The sequence below is a fragment of the Anopheles merus genome, chromosome X, assembly GCF_017562075.2.
Source record: "Anopheles merus strain MAF chromosome X, AmerM5.1, whole genome shotgun sequence".
In the NCBI taxonomy this organism is placed as follows: Eukaryota; Metazoa; Arthropoda; class Insecta; order Diptera; family Culicidae; genus Anopheles; species Anopheles merus.
In genome coordinates this window covers 8,420,509-8,446,565 of record NC_054081.1, presented here as the reverse complement: position 1 = coordinate 8,446,565, position 26,057 = coordinate 8,420,509, and the positions used below count along the sequence as shown (strand labels likewise).

At 48.7% G+C, this 26,057-nt stretch overlaps 1 protein-coding gene across 1 annotated transcript; it reads left to right on the top strand.

Moving 5' to 3' along the window:
- Window positions 1-750: 750 nt before the first annotated feature.
- Window positions 751-25,808, top strand: LOC121597757 (homeobox protein Hmx-like). Its single transcript, XM_041923838.1, has 4 exons — window positions 751-2,584; window positions 21,650-21,765; window positions 23,334-23,715; window positions 23,825-25,808. The coding sequence occupies exons 1-4, from the start codon at window positions 1,599-1,601 to the stop codon at window positions 24,135-24,137; spliced, it is 1,797 nt and encodes a 598-aa protein (XP_041779772.1). The 5' UTR covers window positions 751-1,598; the 3' UTR covers window positions 24,138-25,808.
- The last annotated feature ends 249 nt before the right edge of the window (window positions 25,809-26,057 follow it).

The following is a 26,057-nucleotide window of genomic DNA, read 5'->3' as shown; positions in this document are numbered from 1 at the left end:
CCTGTGTAAGGCTCATTTTGGGTCCACAAGGGGGACCCAGACACTTACGGGAAACTCACGCGTGACTGCTGTAAGTAGGCACGGGGCTGTGCCGGATCGATTGCATGCCTGCATCTTGCAGTGATGGAGCGAAAAAAGAAAGAGCGAGAGAGTGAGTGAGAGTGAGTGAGAGAGAAAGCTCTGATTCTGCTATAATCTTAGCGGCAGCAAATCGCCTCAATCAAGTGCCGGACGCCGGACGCCGAAACGGATTAATTGACAAGATGATGTACTTTAAATTTGTTTTTGATTCTGGTGCGGTCCGCTTGCACCCCCCTCCTGCACACTAATGGGCAAAGGGGGACAATTTTACGCCTTGCGCCGCGTAGCAAGGGCAAAAAAAAACGCGTGTAAAGTGTTTTCCGCAGGGCAGGGCATACGAAATAGCGAGACGAGAGCGAGAGAGCGCGTTTGCAGTGTAAATACAGCTCACCTCGGCTTGGCTGAAGCGGTACAGCACGCTGTTGCGCCTGCCGGAGCCTGTCCTGCCAGCCGCTCGTCCGCCCAGAGCGCCCTGATTGGACGCGCCCCGTAGCTCCGCCCCCGTACCGGAAGCGCAAGGATAACGGCGAAAGGACGGCCCCGGCTTGGCGAGCGAGCGAAACGGCACGAGCGAAACGGCTCTCGGGCACGGCCGTCCGAACGCACCGCGTGCTGGTGCCCTTGGTTGGGCTTTGGGCGAATCCTTGCCGTTCATTCGCGCACCGCCAGGCGAAAGAAAAACAAAGCTGCCTCGCGGGCACATCAGCACACCAGACACAGCGGAGCTCACACAGGCAAACCGTAGAGCACCCGGGGCACGTTTCCTACTTTCTCGGGCTCAGCTGGGCTCACACGCAGCGGTTGTTTGTTGTTGGTTTTGTTCGTGTGTGTGATTTTCGTTTCAGCTGGTTTGTGTGTGTGTGTGAGTCTTTTTATGTGTTTTGTGCAGGAACATCGTACCGTGTGCGGAAGCCGGGTGAATCCTCAACCGCTCGACGCATACCGTCGGTGCGAAAGTCGGTAGTCTTACGTGCAGTGCGGTTGTTGTCACACCGGAGACGCGCACCCGAGCGAGCGAGCGAGCGAACGAGAGAGAGAGAGAGAGAGGAGCCGAAGCGAAGAAAAAGCTAAAAAAAGGGGAGCCACAGTGTGAAGGAGCGCCGAAGCGGCAAGGTGTATACGTGTAGGCGCGCGCTCCATATGTGCGGACGTGTGTATATGTTTGTGTTTGCCAGGCGTGTTCGCAGCAGCGTTCGAGCAGTGTGTGCGTAGCGTGCGGTCGGTCGCTGGTGTCCTGCGCCCGAAAGGTTGGCATTGCGCTCGACGCGCTGATTGACGCGGGCCGACTCTGAGTCAGCGTGTAGACGACCCACCGACAAGAGGAACAGTTTTGGTCTCCCCGTTGCGCCCCAAAGTTATGCAGCGTGCGTAACGCGCCGTGCTGCAAAAAGTGTACGAGAGTTCGTCGCGTGTGTGTGTTTTTTTTTTGGTTTTGCTCGCAGGCCTTGCAAGACTCCGACAGCGTAACCGATCGTGAGCCGCGCGCGTGTTGAATATTGTGTGTGTTTGTGCCAGTGATGAATCTGGAAGCGAACATGTCCTCGCCCGAGGTGGACATTGACGTGAACGTTGTGTCGAGCCCGGAGCCGAGCCCGCGGCCGCTCGACAGCCCGCCGCCGGGGCAGCCGGGCAGTGACGACGAGCAGCGCTCGTCGCCCGACACTCAACACCACAACCAGTCGGGCTACTCCGCACCATCTCAACAACAACCACCACCATCACTACCACCACCACTACCGCAACAATTAAAAGCGACGCACTCGCCAACGCTGCAGCAGCAGCAGCAGCAGCCGCACCACAACCACCACCAACACCACCAGAGCCACCTGAGCCCGCACGGCGGTGGGCACGGGGCAGTGCTGCAGCACCATTCGGCCATGGTGGCGGCTGCGGCGGCCGCCGCCGCCCTGCACCACCAGGCGGCCCAGGCGGCGGCGGCACAGGCGGCCGGCCAGCACGGTTGCGGTTCCTACCACGTAGTGGGCTCGCCGGCCGCGGCCATCCCGGCGGCCATCCCGGCGGCCGGCAGCAACAGCAGCGCCATCAACAGCACCAACAGCTCCAGCACGAACAGCTTCAACCACAGTCCCGACTCCCGCTTAAGTCCGCCGAAAACGCCGCCGGAAAGCCAACACCAGCACCAGCATCACCATGCGCAGCAGCAGCATCATCAGCATCCCGCTCATCCGCATCCGCCGCACCATACCCACACGCATATCAATCAACTATCGCACCAAACGCAACAGCAGCAGCAGCAGCAGCAGTCGCCGACGGTCGGCAAAACGGCGACCAATCCGGGCTACACCAGCTTCTCCATCTCGAGCATACTGAGCCGCACCGAGCCGGTGGCGAAGAAGGGCCTGGGTGTGATCACGCCCGTACCGTCGCTGCCGCTGTCCGCGGCGGCGGCGGCTGCGGCGGCCGCCGCGTCCGTCTCGAACGGCACGGTCAGCCTCGGGTCGAACGGGACGCCCAGCACGCAGGACGCCGCCATGCTGTCAAGGTAGGTTTGATTGGGGGTTTGTTTTTGTTGCTGTTACAATGTGCTGTGTACTCTTGCGAAATAGCTTGGAAAGGTGTGCTGTCAGAGGTCTTCACTTGGAGGTCCTGAAATCGGGGTAGTTTGATTGCTCCAAGATGTTAAGAACTGGGACTGGGGTAGATCGTAGCCTGTTTCGGAATGTTTGGTATGTATCTTGAAAACGATGCCATGTCAATGTCTTCGCCTGGAGGTCAGAAGTAGGTTGTTTGAATGCTCCAAGGTATTGCCATTGACGAGATGTGTGACTCTGTGAGACTCAGGAATGTCCCAACGTGTTTTGGAGAAGGCTGAAGAAATATGTGGGAGACATCTTGGTTTGGAGGTCAGAAATAGGACGTTTGATTGCTCCAAGATATCAAGATTTGTGTCTCTCTGTGACTGGATAATGCTCCAACGTAGTTTGGCGAAGTCTAAAGAGATGTTTAGGAGATATGTTGCGAAGATCTTCTGTTAATGGCTCGCTTTGGTGAGTGAGAAATAGGATGTTTGATTACTCCAAGATATCAAGACCGGGTGTCTCGGCTGAGCTGGGGAATATTTCAACGTGGTGTGCAGGAATCATCCAGGCATTGTTGACAAATATCTTGGAAAGATCTTCTACTGATATTGCTTGACTTGCAGTAGTCCAACCGTGCATCCTAAAGACATCCAGGAAATCGTCCGTACGTCCAATCCAATCAACTCGAGTACCCATTCGACAAGGTACTAAAGCGCAAACGATAAGACGGGACGCTCTGGGTGTTTCAGTCGTGTCGGCCGCTCCAAACCACAGCAGCAAACCGTATCGCCCCACCGTGCTGGATCCTTCCGGTGTGGCGTCTCGTGTGAAAGATAGCGAGTAATTACTTGCCCGCGATGTCACTGTCGATAGTGTTGATGCCTGCGTCGCGTTGGTGGTTTGCTGTGCGGCGTTGTCTTGGGACCCCATTACCCTTTTCTGTACCGTGTTCTGATTTGTCGGGTTGCGATAGAATCTGAAGTCGCAGTGGTGCTTCTGTTTATCATGTTGAAAGCATGTAGCTCGCGTGTGTGTGTGTGTGTGTGTGTGTGCATGTGTTCTAGTTCGTGAAAATCTGTGCTCTGTGAGGAGAAAGAGCCGTTGAGCAAATGGGGATTGAGCTGACATGAAGGAAGCAATTAAGATTATGCTTTGTGTGTTATACACTGCTGTACTACTGATGTCAGAAGGTTGTGTTAAACCTAAAAACACACACACACACCGACATGAGGCGCAGAGGCGATGAGGATCGACTTTGGTCGTGTTCTGACGGTGAATCCTCATCCACTGTCCCTGTCCCTGTGAGGAAGAACCAATCCGGACCACCCGTCGTGCCATCCCAAAGTACCGAAAAGATGGGACGGCTAACCCCTGGGATGATCCGCTCGTCTGCTCTCTCTCTCTCTCTTTCAAGGCATTGTTGATTCGAGGACCTAGAGACCCAGAAGCCCGGGAGAAGGTTTTGTTTGCCGGCCAGTACACGGCGCTAAAAAAAAACCCCCCGCACCGAAATTGCGTAAGTTTTCGGTTGGACTAATTGGTGATAATTCGCACATAATGGTTGGCCGGGCAACCAGGGATGGGAAAGTGTGCTCGACAGCGTGACAGATGTACGGACGCCTGCCTACCTGATCCCGTGTTTGTGCCCCGCAACCACAGCGCTTCACAACAAAGCGCAAGCAACGGATCGCAAAGATTGAGTGCCCTGTCGCGGCGGGTGGTAAATGCTTCAATATGGTAATGCAAACAGAACCAGGGAGGGAACAACGGTAGCCGGCCTCCATCCCCACCGTAAAGGTATCGTTTTTTTGTTGTTGTTTGCTTTCGCTATCTCCCCGTGCCCCGAGGGCGTGTGTACTGTGCAACTCGTCCAGAAAGAAACAAATCTTGCCCGCCCGCGTCTTTAAGTCACTCATCTAGCTACTTAGGAGCGATGGCGTTGACATCACGGGGAATGGGAGGTATTTGTTTCCTGTGTTCTGTTTGTAAAAATTGTGGACACCCTCAGAGTCGCGGAGCAGCATTTTTTTGTTGTTGCTTCCTCACTTTCGATGGTTTCGGTGGCAACCGCTGGCAACGCCACGCAGTGTTAAACGCGACGCTATAAACAAGCTAATGTTAAACAAGTGGGTGCCCCTGTGTTTGGGGGGAGGTGAAAGCGGATTTTAAGCGCTTTCCAAGGATTCTTAATTTCGGGGCGCTGGATACGGTTGGCCCGGGTCTAAGACGATTCCGGCGAACGCACGCCGAGGCATCATATTTCCCTCGCAGCCGTACTCGGTGCGCGATTTATTCCGGATTATTTACGGTGAGCCATTTCTTGTCGTTTGCGTTTGTTTTCGGATGGCACCTTGTTTTGCCTGCTCTGCCTTGGGCTTAAGCCGGTGGGGCGGGGTAGGGTGGAAGCCAATTGAAATGGAGCTTGATTGTTTTACGCGTGTTTGGCGTGATTGACATTGGCATTGCCGTGGGTACAAATGGGTATCGTTAACGACAATCTTAGCGCGTGGGAGATTTCTGGATTTATAATGTTTGATAATTTTAAAGTCGCTTTGACTGTTTAATCTTCGTTTATGCATATCATCCCAAGGATGCAATTGGAAAAAAATGAGCAAAATGATCTTTATCCGCAGTTTATGCTATTACAGGGCTTTTCAAGACACTTTCCAAGGTAATTGTTTTTGACTGCGTCCAAGAAGTTAGTCCTCATTACTCTGATATTTCATTTTTGTCGTAATAGTTTTTAATCTCTTCAGCATGATTTTCAACACATCAACGGATGATTTGCCGGCTTAAAACTCTGGCAAAAAAGATGATGGAAAAAGACTGTTGAAGTGTTGAAAATCATGTTTAAGATTTTAATTATTTAGATAAAAATGGACTATCAGAGTGATGTGGAATAACTTCTTGCACGCGGTCAAACGCAATGTTTACATACGAAAAGGACTTGGAGAATCCTGTTTAAATGTTTCTGTTGAATGTGCTTAATAACGTTTGATCTGCCTGCAAGTTAAACAGTGTCGATACAGTTAAATAATCCACGATTACACTAACCATGAGTTTGGTACACTGCATTTCACGCTAGACAAGGCTCGAAGAATTATATACTGCAACTGGTACTAAACCTCAAACTGAAATTGCTTATGAAATGACTAAACGGAGCAAATAAATAAACCGAATAGTATGAGTTCCTTTTTCTAAGGGTTTTTTTTATGTAAATAGTGGTTTATACTTTATTCTTCGTTAGGTTACGGCTAGACTCTCCCAAAAATGTATTGCAATGTTTAAGCCTAAAGGAAAACGCTAAACTGACTCTTGGCAAATTCGAACTTGGGGGTGAAAAGCTTATAGTGTCGGTGATGTCACTATTCCCCGTGTGTCCTTGTCTAAGGATCTTGGCGTCTTCTTTGACCCGTGTCTCTCTTTCAAAGACCATAAGGACTGTATCATCAACAAGGCCAAGTAATGTCTTGGTTATATTTGTCGCATGTCCACTGAAATTCGCGATTCTTTCTGTCTTAATTTCTGTTTTATTGTTGCTGGGTCCGTTCCGTACTGGAATATGCCTGTATCATCTGGTCTCCTGTCCAAGTATCTCTGCTCCAAAGGGTTGAGAGGATCCAGAGACGTTTTACGAGGATTGTATTTCATAGGTCGCTGGGTCATCACTCTACTGCGCTTCCTTCGTATGACGATAGATGCACTCCAACAGGCCTTGCTAAGTCGAGGCATCGCCTCTCGGTCGCTCAGGCTTCTTTCGTTGCTTGCATATTGCTTAATACGATTGATATTCCTTCCCTTCTGTCGCGTTTACATTTGTACGCGCCTTGTCGCACCTTATGTTATCATTCTTGTCTGCAGTTACCTATATGTCGTACACGTACAGCCTTTTGTAAGAGCTCTTTCGTCTTTTAATAGTACCTCAGATCTGTCCGATTTCAACCTATCCTATCTTGTTTACCGATCCCGTCTTCGCTCTTTTTTCGCACCATATTCTCCTTACTCCTCTCTTCCGGCCTCTTTTTACTCCGGAACAATTGTACACTTTAGTCAGTAAGCATTATTTCTGTAACCCAACGTGTCCGAGCAATTAATTTAAATAAAAAAAATAACAATAAAACACAGAGTTGTCCAAGTAACTTTCCAATGTGCACATCATTATTCAACGCCTGCAAGATGTTTTTGCAACAGAATATAGAATTATTCAATCTAGCTTGAGACGGGTAGAAAATCATGTAGAAGAGCTGATTGTTGTGCCGTCGTTGACATTATTGTGATGCAAATACATCATTCGACATTTGACAAAAATGTTGTAGTGATTGGAAGTGTACTCGGCCAACCCTGCAATAATAAAACACTGCATTTGCGTCATGGTTGTACAGGGAGAATTATTACCTGTCATATTAAAACGAATCTAAAAATTGTTTTATTTATATTCGTGCTTTTCTATTTTATTTCTTGTCATTGTTAATAGTTCCGTGTTGTGATTGTTTTGTTATGGTGAATGATACTTACTTTTACTTCCATTTATTTTGATATTTCATTCTTCATTTGCTATTGTCATGAGGATTAGTCTTCCTTTTATGCACGAGTGCTAGTATGAAACCCTTCATCACTTACTTTTCCTCTTTGATTTAAGATAACGAAAAAAAGGGAAATTGTTTTCGCATTGCCACTTACACCCCAGCAGCGCGAATCTTACACACATCTGTGCACGGACTGATTCGGACATGCCCAACCTAAAACCTAAAAAAAAAAAACGGTCCCCGAACCGTTCAATTACGCTAGTTGCTCTCTATTGTTTTCGTTCCCGCTCCGTCCCACCGTGCATCAATTCATCCCATCTTCGCTCGCTGCTTTTCCCCCAACTACCCCATACACCCGTCCCGCTCGGGAGGTCGAGGAGAGCGAGAACGATTATCCGACATGCGATAGGCTCATTATTGTTCCATTTCACAAATTAGTTACAGATTAATTTGCGAAAATTAGACCGCTCGTGTTTAGGCGAGGTCAAATGTTTTTTTTTTGTTTCCGTTTGCTGGTGTACCCCTTCCCCCCACTCCATCGGTTACGCCGGGGCACGCGACACAACCGGAAAAAAGCATAGCCCGCTCTTGCCCACCCTACCGGTTTACGGTTCGCTGCCGGCCGCGAATGGGGCGTACCGGCAAACGGAGTGTAATGTTTGTTAGTTTGTTTATTTGTTTACTAACCGTTTGACAGTTAGTGCTGCTCCGGCACCCCGCTCCGCGCGCATTGGGATGATGATGAACGCTAATGGTGGGGTTAGTTACCTCCCCCCCTCCCCCCAGTTGGACTAAACTCGTCATCGTTGTGCTCGGTGGCGATTTGTTAATTAAAAGTCAGGGCGAATTATGAGCCGGCCAACGGCCCCGGCACATCTTGCGTTGAGCTTTGCGGGCAGCGAGGGACCAGAAACAGCAAGCCCCGATCGGTCTGTGTGTGTTCGGACAGGGGACCTAAGCTACTTTAGAAAGCCAATAAATTCCGGCAGACAGTTGAATGTTGAATGCGCGTGCGGCAGGGTCCGTCCGTTGCTTATCGGCAGCGCTCGATCTAGCCCAAGGGTTCGAATATTTTAGAGCTTTTTCTTTTTGGTGCGTTTTGCTTGTTTGCGTTCGGCGGGTTCGGAGGAAGGTTAGAAAGCAATTACACCGGGGTAGGGGGGGGGGGGGGGCGAGTGTTTATGCGTTCACTCACTCGGGCACACCGATCGTTATCAATTTGTTAATCATGAAATTTCATTAGGTGTCGTGGTGTCGTCCGTGCGGCACGAGCGGTGCGGGTAGCCTACCATTCGGGGGCGCCCTATCGGCAGCGGTATCAGCAGGCTCGATCGAGCTGCGCTTGATGCCTGTGTGGTGGTTCGGGAAGGGAGTCCTTTCCGTCTGTTTAGGTAGCGAGGGGGAGGAGGAAGAAATGCGTTATTTTAAACTAATTAACAAAGTAAATATGAGTGTGGCTATCGAGCGTGGATTATGGCACCCGGAGCCCTGGGCGCATTAGGACCCGATGCGGTTTCCGCGGGCCGGCCGGGTTTATTAAACGATGGATTTGTGGGGGGGGGGGAGGAGGAGAGGGGTTGAGTAATCCTTCATCATCGCAAACATGTGGTCCCGAGCGGCGCTGCCCAACCGTGCAAGACAGTCGGGCAGCGGCATATACGTTACCAAGCCCGAGGCGGTTGGGCCGCGCCGAACAGATTAAACAATTTGCGCTTCTTTTGACGATCGAATATCAAGCGCAGTTTAACGCCGTGCCCCCTCCGTCCCGTTGTATGGTGACACCAATCTAACACCCGTCACTTCCGGCGTACCCGGACGCACCCGGTACGCACTGCAGAGTGCCTTCCGGGCGTGCCCGGCGGGCCCGTTCCGGTGTCGGATGCTGTTTGCGCGTCGTGGTTTAATTTCGTTAGTTTGTTGTGTTGTTGTCGTTGTTGTTGCCGCTGCCCGTGGGGGCAAACGCCTAAGCTTCCTGTGGTGCGGCTGTAGCATGTTCGCACAACGGGTGGCACAGATTTGCTGCAGAGCGCTGGGCTCTTGTGCGCCAGTGAGCTGGGGAAGGATAATTGTGTTATTGTTTTTGAAAGCAATTTGATGTACGCGGTTAAGAGGCATATGCTAGCGATGGTGCTGCTTTTGCCGCTGCGTGTTGCATACATTTGGGCGAGATTTAAATTAATTACAATCATTACAACGTTGGTGGCATAAATTGAAGTGATTCAGAGAGGGAATAGCGAGGGAAAATACATATTGGTTGGTGATTTTGTACGTTGCTCAATGTAAGATGGAAATGTGGTGGTATGGTTCCTACAGTCGACGTATTGTATTCCTATAGTGGTGGTCCTATAGTGGAAACAAAGATACCTCAAAAACAGTGTCTAATATCAATGGAACTTAGTTTTGCAGCTGCTTTCGTGTGAATAGCAAGGATTACTGCCATAATTTCGATTTCTTACATAATTTGATCGTAAAAAATGTTCAAATTTGATTCATGTAAATATTCACCTGCTGTCAACCCACACCTTTGCTTTATTCGAAATGGATTTTTCACTCAGCCAGATATGTAAATTTTGGCTTTCATTTGGTAAATTGCTTACAGCAAACTCATTTCTGTTTCTTATTGTAGTGAAAACAGTACGACATGTCAAAAATATCCTGGAAAAAAAATCTAAAATGTCCTGTTTTTACTGATTTCATGGCTATAACCACTATAGGAACATGTCTGTTCTGTGTACCTATAATGGCACTATGGCAAATAACACTTAAAAATGCAAAAGTATAGTCAAAAAATAATGAATCTAAGCAAATCAATTACATTTCATAACAGTTATGTTAATAAAAACCGACAATTCATTGCTATGAGGTCATTTAGAACGTTAACAAAAATATGAGATTCGTTATGAAATCCTAAGGATTTTGGAAAAAGGTCGACACATTCCACAAAATAATGGATATTTTGGTCGATAAGTTACGGCATGGTCCCATTTAACTTTTAAACTTTGTTATAGACCGGTGAACATTTCACACTAACAAAAATAACTTAAATACGTGTAAATTATTGTAGGGAACGCATTTTAGTGCAATACTAGTGCAATACCACCAGTATTGGTTCTACCACCATTATAGGTACGTTTAACCTATTTATTATTTCAATTAAATAAAAATGAATATATATTTCAGAGACTTTTTTCCTTATCTTAATTTGTGTCAGGAAATATTTCTGCTTTAAAAATGACAGCGATACAATTAGGCGAATTTTGTATTATCTATTGCATATATTCAGGCGACAATTTGAAATATGAATTATTTTAATACAACCGTGAGGATAATTTTGATCGGCAATAGAGTCATTTAGAGTCATAGGTTCTTAGATTCTAATAAACTACTGTTCACATGGGTAATACAATGTCCGATTTGAAAAACACAATTGTCTACCGTATGTGGTACAGTTTGGTTCAGTTTGATACATCGGCTTGATGATGATGCTGTGCCTATTTTGAAAGCTGTTTAAAGTCGGTTCAGAATAGTTCAAAGTATTGCAAAAATATTTTAAGAGTTAAATTCAAAGTTTAAAACAACTGTTGCAATATGTGAAAATGCTCATTACAGGGGTTTTAGAGTTTTAGATTTCCAATGTCTACAACATTTTTCATTGCCTGTAAGATGTTTTTCAACAGTTGTTAAATGTTGAATCACACTATTCTTTCAAATTTTTTCTTCAATATTTTCAACGTCTTTCGAGCTCGATGGAGTTTAACAGTTTTTTTATGATTTGTTGAAAATCATGTGTAAGAATTAGAATTTTATTACCGGGGGTTTAAATTCAGTGTCAAATGTAAACTTTGTTATTCACCGCATGCAAAATGTTGTTCCACATCGATCTGACATTTCATTTCCATCACATTAATTTATAATTGAGCTCAAGCTGGATTGAGTTTGACAGTTCGTTGTGATGTGTTAAAAATCATTTGTTGAAAGTGAAATTTCATCTTGGAACAAATAAACCATTTGACAGGTGTTGAAAATCATGTGTAAGAATTAGAATTTAAGTATAATGCAAATACGCCATTTGACGGCTGTTGAAAAACATCTTGGAGACGATGAATAACGATGTGCACATTCGAAAGTGACTTGGAAAACCCTGTATTTTGCTCATTACGATAATTAAGTTCTGCACTGTTGACCAGAAGTACACCCAACTCTCTGCAAGCTAATTAAGCTGATTTTGCCATGTGTATTAAGTACATTTAGGCGCTACACGATTGAAGGAAATGATTGCGGTGCAACCATGGCTGCAGTTTGCCGCGAATGGTGAACTCTTGTTCTCATTTAAAAATCCTTATTTTTTTTCCAATTAACCTCATTGTGCACTGCGAGTTGCATAACTGCGGGCGTAGATCATTTACTTCTCATTATCCCCCACCAACGCACACAAAACTAGTTGTTAATTATGTGTTTGTGTTTCATGAAAAACAAAGCTTTGCATGCAAGTTTAATTAGTGAACTATCTCCCCGCTTCAGGGATTGAGCTGATTTGTGGTAAAAAAGGTAGCAAAAACGTGAAACAAACCTTCACATAAAATGCATAAAAAACCCAATTAAGTGTACAGTGTAATGGATACGTTTGCTATTAATAGGCATAATTTGTGGCTTCATCATACACCCTGCGCGCCTCTGTTTCCCCCCCCCCCCCCCTTCAAAGGTACAAAATGTCAATTGAACGTTAATCATGATGACGGTTAATTTATATTTACACTAATTGTCGTGTACGGTCGGTTTCGGTAGCAGGGAAGCTAGCAACAACAAACGGCAAACCACACAGCAAAACAACGGAAAGAACAGCGGCAACACAAAACTGGAAGACAAACCGACCACAAAACAAAGCCATTCTGTTGCACCGAGCAGGAACAGAAATGAGCAGCAGCAGCAGCAGCACATCTTTGCCGCCCGCTTTTAATTTCTTCAACCGGTCAAATGAGTCGTGAGAAGCGCACCAAGGGGAACAAAAAACCCGGGGCGCTTGGCGGAAATGTGAAATGATGATTTTTCCAAGCGGTTTTTAGCCCACGGGTGGCAGGCAGAAAACAAAAGGGCGCGCAACCCGTTGCCCGCTGCCGTGCTCGCGCGGCAAATTGGCGAATGAAACAAGCGATAAGTTAACAACAAACGCGCGCGCGACCACTCTCGGCGGAGCGGCGGGTTTTACACCCAGCTGGAACGGTCTGCCCGGGCGGAAAATGTGCCTTCTCCCCACTCCACCCCCAGGCAGTGCGACCCGAGGGGGGGGGGGGGAACAAACAGCAAGGCCCCCGCCCCCATTCCTCAGACCGGAAATGTTGGGCGCCGTTTCGCGTTTTTGGCGAGCATAATTTCGCTCGTGGGCTGCGCTACTTGCTGCCTGGTCCCAACTGCACATCCAGGTTTTGTTTTTGTGTGTGTGTGTGACTTTGTGCAACGCAAAAGCAGTCAAAGCTGTGTTCACTTTTCAGGTCTCTCTCTCTCTGTACTACCCTTCGAAAGTAACCACACAATGCTGTTGGCGGAGGGGAAAGAATAAGGTGGGCTGGCTGGGGGCTTTACAACACGCAAGCATACATACACACAATGAATCCCGGAGGCCTAAATCTTAAAAAAGAAGATCAATCAACATAATTGAAAAAAAGCAACGGTGCGGTATGAAGAGGGCGGGAGGGAGCGAGGGATGTCGCTGGGATTGCGCCTAATGGTTATGTTATTTTCGGTCTTTAAAGGAAATTGAAAAGACACGCAAGATTATGACACCCGGCCGCAGCCGAAGCCTGGAACGATAAAAAAAAAACTGATGCTGCTGCTGTTTTCAATAGAGTGTGTTCGGGTGTGTGTGAGAGAGAAAGAGAAAGAGAGCAAAAGAGAAGAACTAAAAAGAAGGATTTCGGCTTGCAAATCGAGCCCGGGACAGAGGGGGGACGAAGAACAACACAAAAGCCGCTCCCTATAGGAATACCCGCAAGTGATCTCATTCAATTGCAATCTGCAGTCTCGCTCATCGGCGAAGGAGGAGTACGTGCAGGGAGGGAAGCTAAATGAAAATCGTAATCGAGAGAGGGAGCGGGGGTAAATTTAGAAAAGAATGATTGAAATCCAGCAAAAATTAAGTGAGCACTTACGACTGTTAGCGTCAATGAAAAAAAAAAAAAAGTAAACCCCGGGCAGATGTGGACGAATGAAACGGATCACTGTGGGGGGGATAGGATAGCGGGTGGGGGAGGAAGAGGGGTAGGAAGAAAAGAAAAGGCCTGTCGGATTGCCATCTACCCAGTGTGTCCGCGCGCGCGTGTGTGTGCACCTGCAGTGCGCCACGCAAACGCCGATCCAATCACACAAATGCGTGTGCTCGTCCGCCCGAATGGTAGGCAACACGCGCGGCACGCCCAGCAGCAGTGGCGCAAAGCGCAGTAAAGTATGCAATGGAAGGTTTTTTTTCTATGTTTTATTTACAACTACCACCACACTTGGAGCAGGTGATTGATTTTCCTTCCGCGGTACAACACTCAAAATGGCATAGTGTGTGTGTGTATCGAATAGTTTATTTTCCGACTGCACTCCTGTGAAGGTGTCGACATGATGATGATGATGCGTTTCCAGTATCCACCGTGCGGGATCAATGCCTTTGCACCGTACGTTTGCCGATGTCTCGGTCGATCCAGCGTCAAAGACACTGTTGTACCTTGTGTCCCTTTCACCCACACGCTCTATCTCTCTCTCTCTCTCTCTCTCTGTCAGACGACATACTCGTACAGAACGGGGGCTGGAGGCGCTCTTGTGTTGCGCAATTAGTCGTAGTACAATGTCAATCTGCATCTGCCGGTGCACACTTACATGATTGCTCTGATTGCTCTCTGGCTGCAACACACACACATACATACACACATGCAGGTCTATTCATCGGGCACAATTACCGCGATTCCATTTGTGCATCCGAGGCTGTACAGGGAGTTGCTGGGATGTAGTGGTGGACCCCCTGCAGCAGCGATTAATCGATGTCAGACCTATGTGATGACAAACTCATCACACAAACACACACACACACACAGAGTCAGTGTGTCAGGCTGGGTGTAGGACGGAGTGTGCGGGGTGCGGGTCTTGCAGCATTCAACTGAGCCAGTCATGTACCGTACTGCGTAGCTGCGTCTGCTCGGTCAGTGACGACTCCAGCGCAGGCAAGCACTCCTGGGCGAAGTCAGGCCGGGGTCAGGCCGGTACAGCCAGCAGCTACACAATGGTGCCGATCGATCGACAATGCCGGGCGGACAAAGACTGGTCTTGTCTGTGCGGCAAACTGACTCTGCAAGGGGGCTCCGACACAGGTTTACATCGGTACAATGCCGCCCGCCGAACATTGTCGAGGTGTGCGAGCTGATAACGAGCGAGGGAGATAGAGAGAAAGATAGAGGGAGAGATCGATTGAAAGGCTGTTTCGAATGTGTTGTGTTCGCAATGAGATGATGGGCTTAGTGCGATTGCCTGCCTGCTGCCGGGGCCAGTCTGGCGTCGATTCGCGTCCATGAATACTCGTATGCCTCTGTGTGTGTGTGTTGCTCGATGAATGACATGTCATCTGTCTGCTAACGGGAGATCCCCCTCTCTTTTTGTTTTTGTTTCGCGCACACCGTAATCGACGACAATTAGCGTTTTTAAAAAGCTGTGCATCCGGGGCGACCGATTTCAACCGATTGTGCAGGGGTCCACAACCATCGCGATCCTTCCGATAGAACATGATGTGTTACACACACATACACACACACACTCTGTCCACCATTTGCGCCCGTCGGCTGTAATAATGTTGCGAATCGAAACCGATTCAAATTATTGTCAAAGCATAGCATACGATTCACGCGGTGCCAACAATGTGCCGGCGGGTTTTCGCCGTACTCCTGTTCCGGCCTGCCATATCCCGGGTCCTGGCGGGTTCGACCGATAATTTATTTCCACCTCGGTTTCAGCGAGTTCCCGCGAGCAGGCGCGATTAAAAGGAGGCGTTTTTGTGCTGTTCCTTGCTGCTGCTGCTGCTGCTGCTGCTGCTACTGTACAAAAACACAGCACACACTGCGACCGATTACGGCGACCGGTCTCCCGACGGCTATTGTGACACATTGGTTTTGCCGTGTGAATGGAGGTGCAATTCACATTTACCGGCGGTTGTTTTTGTTGTTATCGTTGCCACCCGATTGTACTAGCTGCTGCTGCTGGCGAGAGTTATGTTTTACACGGCTCGCACAATTGTGAAACACGCACCCGAGGTTTTGTTTGCTCTGCTTGAAGGACATTAGCGGAGTTGCAGTTGGAATGTTGTGTTCGTCACCTCTTTCTCTCAGCGTCACCTTTTGTAGAGATATTTGTTGGCAATTTCTAACTTCTTCCTCTTTGGCTCAACATCTGTTGTCGGTCAAGGCTTGGCTGTAACAATTGTGGGACTTGGCTTTCAGTGACTCATAAGATTTCTAGCTAGACTGTTATTATTAGCACAGCTTCAGTGTGATGTCCTGCAGACCGCGAAGAAATATCTCTGATGTTGATGACTTCCGACTGTGATGACTCTCCACAAAGCTATCCGTGTCTAAAGACTACAAGTCTTCTGAAGATGCAATGTTTCACAGCTATCTTTGATGCTCACAACAGATTCGCTAGCAACAGGGTTTTGCAGCTTCTTTGAAAATTGAAAACATACATAATAAAGAGTACTTATCTAAAGACTACGCGCCTTCTTACGATGTAATCCATCACAGATATTTTCGATTCTCACAAAATAATCGCTTGAAGAAACGTAAGATCTTGAAGCTCTGAAAAACAAATGTCTTCTATCATATATATTGACGACTAGGTAAATGTTTCTGTCAACTCTGTAGTACGTATAGTACCTACATGTACCTCCAAAAATGGAATTAGTCACCATGAGCAAACCAAACGGAAAACACGGTTCGTTTTGTTGCAGCAATATCACTCGGCTGGGTGAAATGGCCAAGCGGTATGAACTAGGAAGTATCTTGCAGAAAACGCAGTTCACACAATACGTCAACAAGAAATGAAGAACTCCTGAACCTTAAACAATTCAGTTTTAGCTGCAGAAGATTTGCTAGAAAAAGCTCTAACATAATTTCATGGATCTTGTGAAGTTTTAAGTGAAGTAAACGAACATCTGTCCTCTTCAGATTTACACTAGATGTAAGTATCTCTCAGAAAATAGATATCTACTATCCGTGAATGCTCCAAAAATGAATTTTAGCAATCCCTAAGCAATATTTTTAGCATTGGCTCTTTGTTGTGCCTGCTAAATTATAATGTATATGTCCAACTCCTGAAGATCCCAACACAAATCTCCAAACATTCGCTGCTTCGCCCAGTTCACGCTCGCGTACATCTGCACCTAATCTACATCTACATGCACAGATGTGCCGAATAAAATGGCGCCGACGGTATGTATCCCATTCCCCACACACACACACACAGACACGCGAGAGACTTCCTAGGGGTGGAACCGGTCCCCTAGCACTCGGAGTCAATTAAACGACAACGTCTTCCATTTAAACGCCATTAATGGTACACTTACACGCACTTTTACCGAGCCTAATTCAATAAATTATCACCAGGCCTGGCCTGGCTGGAGGGTGCGCGTGCTTCCGTGCATGTCAGGCGTGTACCCACCGCCACCGCCAGAAAGCCACGATACATCCGGGCCACTCAGTCAGGAGGGTTTTGCCGAGGTTTTAGTGGTTTCTCACGGCGCACGGCTCCCCGCCTATGGAGCAGTGGTAGTAGCGACGTGTTTTAAGGGATGGGTTTCTGTTCTCCCTCTTTTACACACACACACACACACACACACACACACACACACACACACACACACACACACAAAGCAAACTCGAGTACGGTACGAAGCGGAAATAGTCAATTGCGATGTAACCACTGTTTTATGGAGCTATCTGGACAACATCATTAAATCGTTACGTTACGGCTGACCGTTTAGGGGCGCATCTGTGTCTGTGTGTGTGTGTGTGTGTGTGTGTGTGTGTGTGTGTGTGTGTGTGTGTGTGTGAGGAAGGTGGCGACGGAGGGCTGTCTCGTTTGCGGTTTCGTTCCGTGCGCACTCGGACGCCCACAGTTCCTCAGTCGACCGCTTGTTGGCGCTTTTTTAATTTATTAATCTTTGCGTCGGTTTTTGCGGTGACGGTGATGGGCAGCCAGTGAGACAGAGGCGTTCGTGTGTGTGTGTGTGTGATGGATAATGAGTGCATGCATGATTTATGATGACGCGTGCAAGGGGGCCCCTTGGGTTCGTACAGAGCCGGCACGGCTGCTCCTACTGTGCCCAACTGTACCGAAACAGAACAAATGATGAAATGTGCTTAATAATGGGTCGAGGATTAACGAAATTATACTGCTTCGAGTGCGCTCCAGACCTGGCAAAAACTCCTGGAAACTCCCGGCAGAAGGAAAATTAGTAATGCTAGACTACAGCACCGACCAGCGGTGGCCAGAAAGCAGGCAAAACCAGGCAGCAACGAAACAATTAATAGCACCGGAGGTACCACCGTGCCCACAACGCTCAGTTAGGTCCTCCCCCCCCCCCCCCACCAAGAGCTCCAGACGTAGCACCTCAAGTGAGCGAGCTGAACTTTGACAGGCGACTTGCGTCAACACTTGAACCCTGCGGGGCATTAGCAAAACGTCTCGATTATGGTTGCGAGCTGGATGTGGACGTACACTCGAATGTCCACCGTGTGCGTGTGTGTGTGTGGTAATCCGGAGCAGCCTTGGGGGGGGGACCATCGGACACGCTACATTAGCAGGGCTCGCTCCAAAAAGGCGCAACAAAGCGGCTAAAGCCTCCCGCGCGCGCACACTGCAAGTTGTTTCGGTTGACCTTTTTTTGTGTTTTTAGTTTCTTTTTTAATTCCACACTACATAAAAAAAAACAACTCCACACACACTTACAGACATGTAGGACTCTTCTAACCTCATTTTAGCGTTACCGACGGGGCACCCAAGCTAGGGCACTTGGCGGCCGGTAGGCAGTTGTTGGGCTTCACAATCAATACAAGAGCCGAGCAAAGCGACACTGGGCGAGCCCAGGGCTTGACGCGTCTGGTGCTCCCAACATTGTACGCTTATGTGTTGTTTTACCTTGTCGAGCTTACGACTTACTATCGGTATGGCCGGATGGTTAATCCCGGCCAGTTTGCAGTATTAATGCGCGCTACCGGGAGCGCGCTGCAACCTCCCAAAAAAATGGAAATTCCACGTGCTCTCGCGCGTCTTTTGCCGCACCCTATGCAAGCATCGGCAACGTTCACGGCGGAATTAATACGGCACCAGGTTGTTGCGCACGAGGTGCGAGGTACGCATCAATGCAGCGCTAATTGTTAATGCGATTAGCGTTAAATAGTCTCAATGGTCGCAGCGCACCGGTGTGCCGGACTGTGAACGGAGTGGCGTGCTGGATGTGTCGCTGCTTCTTCGGGATTTTCCCCGAAAGCTTTGGGGTTCATCATGATCCTGCAGGATAATGGTTGCAGCAAGCTCCTTTGGCGGGTCGCTTCCAGCTAGCCCAACCCAGCAAGTAAGAATAGAGCATCGAGAAGGTGGATGCAATTCGGCGAATGTTTCTGGCGATGAACGAGCCGCCACATCAGCCAATCCGTGGCAATAAAAGAGTTGCTCATCAACAGTAAACCAGCCCCCCGAGGTACCGCACACATGACCACCGAGCAGGTGGAACCATTTCTTAATAGTCAATTAAGCACGGCATCACAATGGCAAATAAAGTATGCCATCACTATCGAGCCAAATGGCCCCACTAGATAAGCCACTGCCGGTGTGCGCGAGATGGCCAGCAATAAAGGAGCAGGCAAACGTGCAGCAAACAGTGCCGCAAGAAAAACCGCACAACAAAACCCGCACAGCAAATTGCCAAGCTGCCGCTACAGACTGTCCCGGTGATTAGCTTTTTGTTGCTGTTGTTGTTGCTTCTGTTCCGCTGCTGTTATTGCACTACCGGAACAACTAGCGAGCCAAACGAGCTGGATAAAAGAAGCCCCCAAGCCCATCCCCGATGCGAGATCGATAAATGAACGTTCCCAATTCGAGAGCGAAAGGGAGAGAGAGAGCATCATCCATTTCGGTTTGCTCTTTTTCTGCTGCCTTCTCCCCACCCCCCTCCTTCTCAAGGGAGCAGTTTTTGCTGCGGCGGTGAATTGAAAGTTTTTATTTTTCAATCCAAGCATTCGATCCCCCAGGATAGACGGGCGGGCGCGGCCATGCGGGAGCCACAAAACGGGCACTCAATAGTAATGATAGCGCTTGGGGCAGCTATTTAGAGCTAGCTAGAGGGGGCGGTGAGGGACGAGGAGGAGGAGGAGTGAGTGAAATAGTAGCAGCAGTTGGAATGAAGGGGAGCAAAAAATGTAACCAACATGGCGCCATTGTTGTGTTGCACTAAACTCGTGTCGTACCGAGTGTTTGGCCTTCCGATATAAGTATTTCCTCTCTCTCTCTTTCTTTCTCGTTTTGCTTCCCATAAGTGGACGCAGCTCGATTCACATCGATTAGGCTCTGCCCGAAAACACACACACACACACCAACAAAAAAAAAGAAATCCACTAAAATTGGATCCACAAAATGGAGTGTGAAGTGGTAAAAATTGGTACTCTTTGTGTTGGATCTGTGAGTACGTAAATGTGTGTGTGTGTGTGTGTTTTTTTTTCTGCACAAAACAAGCAAACCTATCGCGCGTAAATCGACGATATTTTATCAAATGTGTTTCACTTTGTTGCTGGACGCTCCACACCACCATAATCGCTCGATCGCTCGCGAGAGTAAAGATGGCGTCGTTTTGAGCGTCGTTTTGAGCGTCGCTTTTGCTGCTTTTTTTTTTGGGGGAGGTAGAGAGGAAATATTTTGCATGCCGGCAATCAAAAAAAAAAGCAGATTCACGATTCATGGAAAGTTTATGTTTTTTGAATAGTGGCCAACATGCCTACCCTCCTCCCCCCGTTCCCCCTTTCTTTTGTGCGCCAATTCACGCTTTACAAATGTTTTGCGAAATGCGACTTGCCCATTAATATGGACGATACCCCGTCAATTGAGTTGCGCTGCTTTGCGGCAAAATAAGTACCCGCTCCGGATGCGTGGCAAAGTGGCAAATACAGCAAACTATGGCGAAGAATAACATGCCCTAACAAGGCTCAACAACAGCTACAAGGGGTTAGTACTTTATTCAAATGGACTTTGCTAAAGGATCTTCTCATTACAATCGCATAATTTATTGGACAAACCGTTGCTCGACATTGAGCGTGAGCTTTGTTAGAGGCCTGCCTGCCATGTTTCCCACCTGCCCCCCCCCTTCCCTCCCTGTCCGTCCGGCCCTCCGTCGATGGTTGATGAGAATGGATGTGTTGTCGTGTCTGTCGGAAGGTGCTGTCGGTCGGGCCAAACCGTAACCATTTATCTTCATTCCAGCCCGTGGCCATGTTCTTGGGCAAACTGTATTTCTCCCATTACACACACACACACACACGCACACACACGCACATAAACACGATTGGCATAGCAACCAGAGCCGTAAGCCTGTAAGCCAACACGGCGTTGCGTGTGTAGTGATCCTGGCAGGGGGCCACGCTGCAAAACTGAGCGTGCACCGAGTGTGGAAAAGCGAAGAAGCAGAAGCAGCGAACTCAACGGAATGCCCCTTGGTTGGCAACGGGGACTGGCGCAGGGGGGGAGAGCGGTACGGCCGGGAGCGTAAGCCAAGGATAATCACACGTCAACAAGTTCCCGAACCCCTTCGGGGTATCCTGACGTCCTGTCAAGGGGAGAGAAAAAGGGGTATGCTCTCGTTTTTGATGGCGGTCGATGATGTGCAACATCATCCGCTCTGTGTGTGTTTTCTTCTTGCCCATGTTTTTGGATTTGTTGTTGGTCGGGATCGTTTGTATCCTCCCGGAGTCAATGTGCGCTACACTCTGCGGCAGGGCAGCAGATTCTACTATGTACAAATCCCATGTACATAGGGCCCTCACCCATTCACAGCAGCCATCCGCCGAACACGATATGACGTTCACAAACACATACACAGGACGTGAATGCCGCTTGCTCTCGACATTCTCGGGTCGTCCTGGCCGGGCTGAAAGGCATAATTGAAGTCGAGAGCCCCCTGGAGCAATTGGCTCAACAAAAGTGTACCGAGATGTATTCGGGAAATTGGCAAACAGGCAAACAGCATCCCTGCCCTCCCTGCTAACCTCAATTATCAATACCCGAGCCCAGCGTGTCAAGTAGCAGCAGCAGCATTACCAAGAATTGTCTAGGGGACATCCGAGCAATCTTTCCAATTTCCAATTTCCAATCAACAATCAGATTTCCTCAGAGAAGAAGGTTTCCATTCATAACCCTTTCTTTATTTTCTCTCTCTCTCTCTCTCTCTCTCTCTCTCTCTCTCTCTCTCTTTCCCGCTCTTTCTATTCACAGGTTGGGATTCATGTCACAGTGGAGCGCGATTGCTAATCGGTATGCGGCCCTCTGCCCGCCCGGCTGGCCCTGGCCACCGACGTCCCATCGGATGCCTTTCCACAGCCCCACCAACGGTAAGTACTGGCGGGGTTTTTATTTGCTAAACAAACAAACAAACCTACAACCAGGGCATACAAAGGGGCTTTTTGTACCGTTTTGCGAACCGTTTTGTTGTAAGTTTTCCCGGGCAGGCGATGCGAGGCGACAGAAGCTCGCTCAAGGGTCACACTATCCTCAGGGCCTCCTTTACAAAAAAAAGAAAGAAAGAAAGCAAAACATATGCAATATCTTCTCCGTTGCCTCCTGTGTCGTATACGCTGACGATGTTGCGACAGTCTCCAATGTTTCCGTCGGGGCGGTACAATCAATTTAGCTGAGCTTCACGGCCTAACGGCAAGGCTGACAGCGGCAGCAGCATCGGCTAGAAGTGTGGGCACGCTAGAAGTAGTATCAGAATGCTCACATCGCACCGACTCGCATCGTTGAGTGTTCACATACACACTTGGACAGAGTCAGGTGTTGTTGCTAAGCAGAGGGAGATAGAGAGAGAGAGAGTGAGGAGAACTATTTGCAAAACTATTGAGCAGAACAGTTTTTAAGAGGCTTAAGAGGCACACAAGCCGCCGTCACCACCACCACCCTGACCCGGTTCGGGACTGGCTGGATCCACGCCTCCACGTATGGCTTCTCGCATAGTTTTCGACCCCTTGGAGAGCTGTTGCAAAGTGTTAAATCTCTCCCGAAAACAAAAGCAAAAAAAAAACAGTGAGACAAAACCTTTTGGAGGACCTTGGGAGTAGGTGAACACGTGGAGCAGGACGCCATGACTATGGCTTCCACGGTGACTCTGCCACGGTGGGTTTGTAGCGACCTTGCGTTCCGTGCATCGTTTTGGAGTTGGTGTTATTTTGTGCTCCTCCTCCACCTCTTCTTCTTCTTGGGCTCGAGTAATGTCCGGAAGTGGTGCCTCAGGTGAAATGAAGCCGTGAAGCCACATTTCGGTTGTTTTTGTTCGAGGCGCGTCGGGGCCGGGAGAGGGCAGTTAGCGGTAAATTAAAGGGTAATGGAAGGTAAGTACACACACTCACACAAACTCATATGGGGATTTTTTTTTGTCACGTGTGTGTGTGTGTATGCTCCTCAGTAAGGCAGCGGTGAAACCTGAAGCAACAAAGGGCCTTGGCGAAACTAAAGTACTACCGGCGCAGGTTAGGTTAACGCTAGTTTAACCTAATACACATATGACAGGTAGAGCGTAAGTTTTGCACTGCGGCAACTTTGTCGTCTGGTGGACGTATCTGCACTGTCCTGGGGTTGGGGACCGCTAGGAAATTGGAGCTGCTCACGGTATGCGCTCCCTGGGTAGGTTCAGGGCATTCGAAGAGCTTGGACACTGTCTGGATGTGCCAGAGATGATGACTACTCTCAGGTACACTGTTGGAATGTCGCAGGGGAGTCTTTTTTGTGTTAATTCTGCCTTATTCCGTTCCTCCAACAAGCTTGTGAGGTGTCACTAAGCCTCAACAGATAACTTTGGAATGTCGCTGATGACTTTGGAATTTCAGGAAAATAAAACAACATTCAGAACACGTTTAATTCTACAACCCCCTTCCATTCTGTTCTCTCCTTCGCTCTCCTCCAGACAACTCGACGAACGCGATGGAAAACCAGTCACCGTCGCTTACGCCGCCCCCATCCCAGCAGTCCAAGTCCCCGTCGCCCCATCCCGCCTTTCTGGGCGGCCGGGCGAGCGGGTGTGGTCCGGGCGGTCCGGGCGGCATGGGCGGCCCCGGGACCGGGGTCGGCCCGGGCGGGTCGGGCGGTCTCGGCCCCGGCGACGACTGCGAGTCGGACGACGACGGGCAGGAGATCATCGAGGAGGACGACGAGAGCGACCGGCCGTCCGATTCGGCCTCGCCCAACTCCAACGGCAGTGCAATGCAGGCGAAGCGCAAGAAGAAAACGCGAACGGTGTTTTCCCGCGCCCAGGTCTTCCAGCTCGAGTCGACGTTCGATCTGAAACGGTAGGTACCGCCCGGGCTTGGTCTGTTCCCCCTGCTGGAGGATGCTGTTGGGAAGTCATCACTAATTGGACCTTGGAACTTTTCCACCAAACGCCCATCTTCTTTGCAGCTACCTTAGCTCCTCGGAACGGGCCGGACTGGCGGCATCACTGCGGCTGACCGAGACGCAGGTCAAGATCTGGTTCCAGAACCGGCGGAACAAGTGGAAGCGCCAGCTGGCGGCCGAGCTGGAGGCGGCTAACATGGCGAACATGGCGCACGCCGCCCAGCGGCTCGTGCGCGTCCCGGTGCTGTACCACGAGGGGGCCACCGGTGGGTTCGTGCCGCCGCCGCCCCATCCACACTCCCAGCAGCTGTACTACACGACCTCGGCTGGCCGTGCCGGTTCGCCGCCCCGACCACCCCTCTCCTCGCTGGTGTAATGGAGGCTGCCGGGAGCCGACGTTGGACAGCTCGGCTAGTTGCGGCGCTACGGGAGTCTACTGCAGTCTTCCACACAGAGCGCCTAGCCACTAGGGCCGCACCTTCGGACTTCCTTGCAAACGTGTGCGCGAGAGATGACAGAACCGGCACACACATACACAGACACAAACACACATAGAGATACAGACAGAGAAATAAACAGATCAGGCAAACCAATATCCAACCAACGGGTTTCGTGTAGTCAGCGCGATTCTTCGTGAGGGATTTGTGGAAGAATGCAGGCGTACCTCGTACCCGGCCTCTTGGACAGCAAATTTAGGGTTGGGCAGAGCGGGAGGAAAACAAGAACCTAGAACCTAGAAAATGATATATATATATATATATATAACGACCTAAAGTAGTAAATTAAATAAGCTTTTTTGAAGAAGTGAGAAGATGTGGTTAGCGGGAGGGGGTGGGGTAGGAAGAGCAAAGATTAAAGATGTCGCACGCACGCCTATTATCCTCTTCAGTAGTGTTCGAACGCAACTTCCGTGTGTAAATAGTATGCAAATGTATGCGCGCAGTGCCCGGGCGCCCGTCGGCCAACAACCGTATTAAAACAAACAAACAAAAACAAAACAGTACATTGCTAATCACAAATAAAAACAAGCAAACAAGCAAAATTAAAGCAAAAACCTAACAGCTGCTCTAAACAAATTGGACCTTTCATTCTACAAAAACAACCACTCATTCCAGCGTTGCTTGCGGCCGAGTGCTGGGTGCTTCCTCTGGTTGAGCTCGGCTTCATCCGAAATTCGTCCCGATTGGGGCTCCCGCTATTGAACCGTGGTCGTGTCAATGGCCGACGGGCTTGTTCCTGGTGAACAATAACTGGATAGATCTTTCCGCACAACTACCTGCGAACGGCAAATGTGAAACTTGCGAGGACGCAACGGAATGGTTTAGTGTGAGTTTTTTGTTGTTGTGAACGGGCGTGTTGTAGAGCTCTGTAGTCGAAGCAGGAGGCGATGTTGATAGTGTCTGCTGCTGCGTTAATGTTATTGACACTAGCCGCACACATGTTAAGACGAGCAGGATGAGCGCAACAGTGTACTGCTCCTGCTGTTTGTGTGTGTGTGAAGCTGCAGTAAGCGAACGAACGCGACGGGTTTTGCGGTCGTGGAATCCTTTCACTAAATTTGCGGGCGCTGCAAACGCAAACCTAATTGGTGGAGCTTGAGTGCACAGGCGAAAGATACACATACAGTGTACATAGCCTAGCTCACCTTCAAAGATGGTTTGTGAAATGTTGGGCCCGGTGAAAAAGGGAACGACATGTAAACGCGTCAACTAAGCAAACACGTACGGTGAACGAAACTGAGCGCAATCGAGTTTGCTGTTTCATTGCTTGGGTTTTGTTTGATTGGTTTTGGTACGAGTTGAGAAACAATGCTGCTTACAATGCAGGGAGCGATGCTGAGAGTGCGCTAGGTGGCATCCAACCATTACGTGACGGTACAAAATGGAAACATTCCGCCTGATCACGGCACTCGAGCGGCAGTCGAATGGAGCATAATGCTTCGAATGCTATTATTGGAAGCATGTCAACCAATTCACAGTGAAAGTTCTATCGACTTTTGAAAGCTTTTTAGCAGTCCTATGTGCATCAAAGTGTAAAAAAAAAACAAATTAACTACGTTCAATTTTCTATTTTACTTTCCGTTCGACTTTCCGTTCGATTATCGCGTTCAAGCGGATTGTAATAAACTCTCATCAAAGTTTCAATTAGGCTCGTTCTTTTGGAATTCCTTTTTTGATTTTTTGAAAAATCAGCTGAAAGCTAGTGAATACAACGTATCAAAGCAGAAGAAAGGCAAGAAAAAAAAATATAGTCAATCGCTTACTTGTAGTTTGGATTTTGATTTTGTAATTTGATA

Excerpts from the sequence above, each read along its gene's own strand:
- LOC121597757 (XM_041923838.1), top strand. The coding sequence starts at position 1,599 with ATGAATCTGGAAGCGAACATGTCCTCGCCCGAGGTGGACATTGACGTG. Across the intron at positions 2,585-21,649 it reads GACGCCGCCATGCTGTCAAG|GTTGGGATTCATGTCACAGT; the intron begins GTAGGTTTGATT and ends TTCTATTCACAG. Across the intron at positions 23,716-23,824 it reads TCGACGTTCGATCTGAAACG|CTACCTTAGCTCCTCGGAAC; the intron begins GTAGGTACCGCC and ends TCTTCTTTGCAG.